Source organism: Mobula birostris, chromosome 11 (assembly GCF_030028105.1).
Source record: "Mobula birostris isolate sMobBir1 chromosome 11, sMobBir1.hap1, whole genome shotgun sequence".
Lineage (NCBI taxonomy): Eukaryota > Metazoa > Chordata > Chondrichthyes > Myliobatiformes > Myliobatidae > Mobula > Mobula birostris.
Window position 1 is genome coordinate 17,538,172 of NC_092380.1, and position 6,972 is coordinate 17,545,143.

At 40.2% G+C, this 6,972-nt stretch overlaps 1 protein-coding gene across 1 annotated transcript in view; it reads right to left on the reverse strand.

Annotated features, from left to right (window-relative positions):
• The window catches only part of LOC140205422 (uncharacterized), a 38,113-nt gene that overhangs the window by 7,506 nt on the left and 23,635 nt on the right, over window positions 1-6,972 (reverse strand). The window contains exon 5 of the mRNA XM_072273021.1: window positions 2,263-2,331. Within this exon, the coding sequence (XP_072129122.1) occupies window positions 2,263-2,331 (69 nt within the window). The remainder of the gene's footprint in view (window positions 1-2,262; window positions 2,332-6,972) is intronic.

The following is a 6,972-nucleotide window of genomic DNA, read 5'->3' on the forward strand; positions in this document are numbered from 1 at the left end:
GATTTAGTCCACTGAATCTATGCTAACTCTCAGTACAGTTCCTTCAATTCCACCCCCTCCCTTATTTCCCTGGGTCCCATTCCCTGCCTTGTGCCCATTAGCATCTCCTGAGGATCAGCCCCAGACTACAGACCAGGGTAATTTCCAGCATCCATTAACCTGCCGGTCAGCACATTTTGGGGGAATGTGGGAGGGAACGGGAGTCCTGGAGGAAATTGGTCACCAAGTGGTCATGGCAGGATCCTGCAAACTCCACCTAGTCTGAACTGCGGGTCTGAATTGGACCCCACTCGGATAGAGCTGGGAGCAGCTGCACCACCCGCTGCACCACTCGACGTCCCATTATCTCACGGCACAGCCCCTAGCATCATCCCCATGACTGGTGTCAGGAGATGGACTCAGATGGATTTATGTATGATGTCCATTGAAACATGCGGTGAAGTGTGTCATTGGTGTTCACAACCAACACAAGCCAAGAATGTGCTGCGGCAGCCCGCAAGTGTCGCTACGCTTTCCGGCACCAATGTAGCACGCCCACCGTAGGAACCATCCCTATGGCCAATGTCTGCCCCTATGTCGTACGGTCTTATGGACGTTGTGCTGAACTGATTGAGCAAATGGCACCAAATCCCTTCTGCCTGCCCCTGTTCCATATGCCTCCATCCTCCGCACATTCATGTGCTTATCTCAGACCATCTTAAATATCAAATTCCGGCAGGACCCCCTACCAGTGCATTCCAGGTACCTGAATTCTTTGTGAACAAAACTTGCCCTGTATCTCTCCTTTGATGTTACAGTACCAGTGACCCAGGTTCAATTCCCACCGCTGCCTGTAAGGAGTTTGTACATTCTCCCGGTGACCGCATGGGTTTCCTCTAGGTGCTCCAGTTTCCTCCCACGGTCCAAAGACGTACCGGTTAATTGGTCATTGTAAATTGTCTTGTGGCTAGGCTAGGGTTAAATAGGAGATAGATAGATACCCTCTAGTATTAGACACTCGAACCTGTGAGGAAGATACTGTCTAACTACTCTATCCATGCCTCTCGTGATCTTATAAACTTCTATCAGATTTCCTCTCAGCATCTGCTGCTCCAGAGAAAACAACCCAGATTGGGTCCAACCCCTCTGATCCAGGCAGCATCCGATTGAGTCTCTTCTGCACCCTCTCCAAAGCCTCCGCATCCTTGCTAGAATGGGGTGACCGCACCTGACTGCAGTACTCCAGTACTCCAGGCTGTAGATGGATTATTACACATTAATTTCTCCATTCTGTTTTCTCATTTATTTCCTTTAATTTCTCACTCTCCCTGGATGCTTGTCCCCACCTTTTCCTTTTGTCCTTGTGAAGATGGAACTGAACTTCTTGCTTAATTATGCTGCTTTACTCTCTTCCCCATTATGAATTCTTCTTCTGACAGTAGGGGACTTCCACTGAGCCATTTATTTCTTTTTAAAAGATTTATAGAAGCTTTTAGACTCAGTGTTAATCACTGTTGCCCTCTATGTAACCCTCACTCAGTCTCTATGTAACACACTTGCAATCTTTTACTCTATGTAGAAAACTCCCAGTTTCTACTTCCTTCTGCATAACATCACTGCTGCTTGGACTCTTTAAACAACACAATCACACGGTCTCAGCTCCTGTTTATATGCCACACACCCATTTTCTGTTAGTCCCCATATTGCCAAGTTTCAGAGACAGAAGAGGTTCTGCAGATGCTGGAAATGTGGGACAACACACACAAAGTGCTGGAGGAACTCAGCAGCTCGGGCAGCATCTATGGAGGGGAATAAACAGTCGACGTTTCGGGCCAAGACCCTTCCTCGGGACAGCAAAGGAAGGAAGGAGGAAGAGGTCAGAATATTCTGCTTTCTAGCTTCTTATTCTGACTTCTCCCCCTTTTCTTTCCAGTCCGGGTTCTGGAGTCAGGGCTTTATGCTTCGGCTCTTGTCTGGTCACCCATGCCAAACAGGTCAAAGGGTAGAGGCCAGACTAAGAGTGGTCCACGAGACCTTCAAGGGTTTGGGGGTTGAGCTCAGGGCTAACAACCCTGACTGGTGAAACAAAATTGTTACGGAAACAGCAGTGAAGAATCCTTCTACATCTGAGTGTGACGGTATTCCTGAGTCTCTTGCATGACCGACAGGAATGAAAACCGAGTTACTGACATGATGAAGGAAGCCCTGAACAGATGTGTGCAGTGTCCTTACTGTGTGAGGCTTGCTCCAGTGTACCCGGTACTCGTAGAAATTTCCACTCACCATGTACGCATTGTCATCCTCTGGTGGGTGTCCCACTTGCCCTCCAAAACTCTCAGTGGTCGACCGTTTCTAGGAAACAAAGAACTGTGAAGTTAGTGATGACCCAGACCTGGACATTCACATGCCCACCCTCGTATCACGCCATCACGGGTGAGTTGAGCAAATGGGGGGAAATGTGGACATTCTCAACGTTCCACATTTCATTAAAAACCGACTGAACAAAGAGAGCTCACTCTGATAAATGGCCAATTCCCACTCATAAGATGTAGCAAATCCCTCAACCAGGAGATGCAGTAGCACCTATTTGTGTGTGTGGATCACAGACTAGACCAGCACCCTGGGGAAAGTCAACACCCACTGTTCACCATTGATGGGGACATTGATTACCAACTGTAGCACCCTTCCTCAAATATTAATTTCAGACTGTAACATGACTGTTGAGATGTTCCCTGCAGGAATATCAATTACAAACCACAGCAACAACAATCTCGGAAATATCAATTATAAACCATAATGCAGCCCTCAGGTAAACATTGACACATCCCCCCAGCATATCCATTACAGACTGTGATACATCGCTGCAGTATGTCACTTACAAACTGAGGTACATCCCTCTGGTGTATCAATTACAAACTGTGGCACCCTTTTCGAGCATGACATCTGATCAGATCTTCACCTATGTCCCGCTGATCCCCAGAATCCTTCACTTCCTGTAATGGCTAACCCTCTTCCTCGGCTTGGCCTAGACTTGATAACTCCCCACTTCATCCGGTAGATGATGCTCAGTCCGAGAGAAGGAACTCCACCTCACCTCAGTAATGACTCCTTAACCTCAGAGTTCATTTCCAGTTCTAGATTTTCCCACCAGAGGAAAGAACCACACTTCCAAAAGCCCCTCAGAGACTTTTACTTCATTAGGGTCACCTTTCCTTTTTGAGTCAACCCTACACTGTGACAAAATTGGCAAACTGTTGGCTAATCAATTGAAGTCTAATTATGCTAAATCTCAAATTAATCAGATTTATGACCAAAATGACCGACTGATACTTGATCATGTGGGGATTAATCAAACTTTCTGTGATTTTTATTCTTCCTTATATCAATCAGAGTCTCCTCAAGATTCTAAATATATGAATGATTTTTTAGATAATCTAGACTTCCCTGAGATTTCACAGGATATGTCTTCTATGTTAGATACTCCCATTACCACGGATGAGATTAAGAATGTTATTTTCTCTATGAATTTGGGGAAAGCTCCTGGCCCTGATGGGTTTACCGTAGAATTTTATAAATGTTTCGCACCTTCATTAATCCCTTGGCTCTGTAGGGTTTTTGAGGCTTCATTAAAACTTGGTAAACTTCCTGAATCTTTCAATAGAGCATCAATTTCTCTAATATTAAAGAAGGATAAAGATCCTGCTCAATGTGCATCTTATAGACCAATATCTTTATTAAATGCTGATTCTAAAGTTTTTTCTAAGTTATTAGCAAATAGATTAGAAAAAGTACTTCCTTTTATTATTTCGGAAGACCAAATGGGTTTTATTAAAGGTCGTTACTCTTTTTATAATATTCGCACACTGTTAAATATTGTTTATACTCCCTCACAAAACGTTCCTGAGTGTATTATCTCTTTAGATACTGAGAAAGCTTTTGATAGAGTAGAATGGCCTTATTTATTTAAGGTGCTTGAAATGTTTAATTTTAGCTCAAAATTTATATCCTGGATTAAATTGTTATATCATTCTCCTGTGGCCTCGGTTCATACTAACTCTCTAAGCTCACCTTTTTTCCCTCTTTTTCGAGGTACTCGACAAGGGTGTCCTCTTAGTCCTTTATTATTTGATATTGCATTAGAACCTCTTGCAATTGCCATTCGAGAATCTCCAAATATTACTGGGATAACTCGGGGCTTCAAGTCCCATAAAATATCACTCTATGCTGATGACTTACTTTTATATATTTCTAATCCCCAAAAATCCATCCCTGCTGTTTTAGAGCTATTAGCACAATTTGGTCTTTTTTCAGGTTATAAATTAAATCTTAGTAAGAGTGAACTTTTCCCGATTAATAAACAACTTCCCTTATATCATAACTTTCCATTTAAATTGATTAATAATTATTTTTCATATCTTAGGATTAAAATTACTTGTAAATACAAAGATTTATTTAAGATTAACTTTTTACCCTTAATTGACCATATTATTCAACTTTCATCTAAATGGTTTCCTTTATATTTAACTTTGATTGGTCGTATTAATGCAGTTAAGATGTTTTTTTTTGCCAAAATTTTTATATATATTTCAGGCATTACCAATTTTTGTTCCAAAATCTTTTTTTGATAAAGTTGACTCCAAAATTTCTTCATTTATTTGGCAAAATAAAAACCCGAGACTGGGTAAAATACATTTACAGAAAGCTAAGAGAGATGGAGGCTTAGCATTACCTAACTTTAGATTTTATTATTGGGCAATTAATATTCGACATATGAAATTTTGGTTACTTGACCAGGATATACTATCCATTCCTAAATGGGTAGCATTGGAATTGCAATCTGTTCAGGGTTATACACTTGGCTCTATTTTAGGTTCCTCTCTTCCTTTTGATTTGAAATGCCTTAAACGGGTGTCTAACCCGATAGTTAAATATACCTTACGTATTTGGTTTCAATTCAGAAAATTTTTTGATCTTAACCAATTTGGGCTAGCGATTCCTATTTTAGGTAACATTTTTTCCTCCCTCTTTTATGGATCGTGCTTTTCAAATTTGGAAGACTAAGGGTATTTCACGGTTTTTGGATTTATTTTTAGATGGTTCCCTTATGTCTTTTGAACAATTATCTAATAAATATAATTTATCAAGAATACATTTTTTTAGATATCTACAAGTTAGAAATTTCCCAAGTACTATACTTTCTTCCTTTCCAATGCTTCCTCCTACATACATTTTAGATACTATAATTAATCTTAATCCATGTCAGAAAGGTGCATCGGCTATTATTTATAATATTATTATGAAACTTAGGAAAGCTCCATTTGATAAGATTAGGTCAGATTGGGAACAAGAATTGGGATCTATTATTTCTGTGGATGACTGGGGGCAGATTTTACAATTAGTCAATACTTCCTCTATCTGTGCTAAACATTCCCTAATTCAATTTAAAGTTGTTCATACAGCACATATGTCCAAAGATAAATTAGCTCGCTTTTATTCTCATATTAATCCTTTTTGTGATAGATGTCCGGGGCAGATAGCCTCTTTAACTCATATGTTTTGGTCTTGTCCTACTCTGGAAACTTTTTGGAGAGACATTTTTAATATTATTTCCAAGGTATTGAATATAGATATCTCTCCTCACCCTATTACTGCTATCTTTGGACTACCTAAAATTTCCAGTAATCTTTCTCCTTCAGCCCGTAGAATGATTGCGTTTCTTACTTTAATGGCGAAAAGATATATCTTACAACATTGGAAAGAGCTTAATGCTCCAACTACCTTTTTTTGGTTTTCTCAGACGATATTATGCTTGAATTTGGAGAAAATTAGGGCAATCTTTATGACTCCTCATTTAAATTTGAACAGACCTGGAGATCTTTCATTCAATATTTTCATTTAATGTAATATATACCCTTCTTGTTTTTTTTTACTGTTTTTTATGGAGGTCGGGATTGAGGACGTGATTTTAAGTTTTTTAACTCTGTTTGGTTTCAAGTTAGCCCATTGCTTTGCTTTGCTTTTAGTTAGTTGCACGGTGGGTTTTTTTTGGGTTTTTTTTTCCTTTTCTCTATTGATATATATATAAAAATTAGTATACTATTATGTTACCTTGGTACGTTATGTTTAAATTACATTGTTTGTATCTTTTTTTTGTATTAATATCTCCAGTAATTTTATTATATTCTAACAGTGTATTAGTGCCTATATGGCTTACCTTTTTGTATACTTATTCAATAAAAAGATTTAAAAAGAAAGAAAGAGTCAACCCCAGGGACCATGGGCCTAATCTTCTCAACCCTGCCTCAGGAGATGACCGCTTCACCCCAGGAATCAATCCAGTGAAGCTTCAGTGAACTACCTCCAAGGTAACTGGATGCTGCCTTAAATAAGGAGACCACAACTGCACACAATACTTCAGATATAGTTGATTCAAAGCAAAGCTTCCCTACTGGTATCCTCCAGTCTCTTGGAACAAAGACCACTTCCCCCCCTCATCACCTGCTGGTAACTTCCTTTGATTTTTATAAGGGAGAATCCAGATTTAGCAATACTGGAAGTCCCACACCATTTAAACAATATTCTACATGCCTTCCTCATTACCTGCCCTCCTCCCCCCACCCCCCCATGAGCAAAATCGTGCTTGATGAGGAGAGATTAAGCAGAAGGAGTCTTTGCCCTGGGGTTTACAACAATGAGAAGGAACCTGATGGAAACATAAGGAGTTTTATAGAGAAGATGTGAAGCTATGATTTCGTACCTTTGCATGTAGAACCAAGGGTCAGATTCTCAAAAGGAAGGGGCCAGCCATTCAGGATAGAGCTGAGAAGAATGTTTATCACCCATAGGACAGGGAATCTTTGGATTTTCCTGCCTAATGAGGGAGGGGACTGCGGGTTTGGGGTTTGATATTCTAGCTGCGAATTTCCATGTGGACAATCTGTTAGTTTCTGTGCGAGGGAAGGGTTGGGGTTTTCAGGTCTGCGAGTTTTTGTT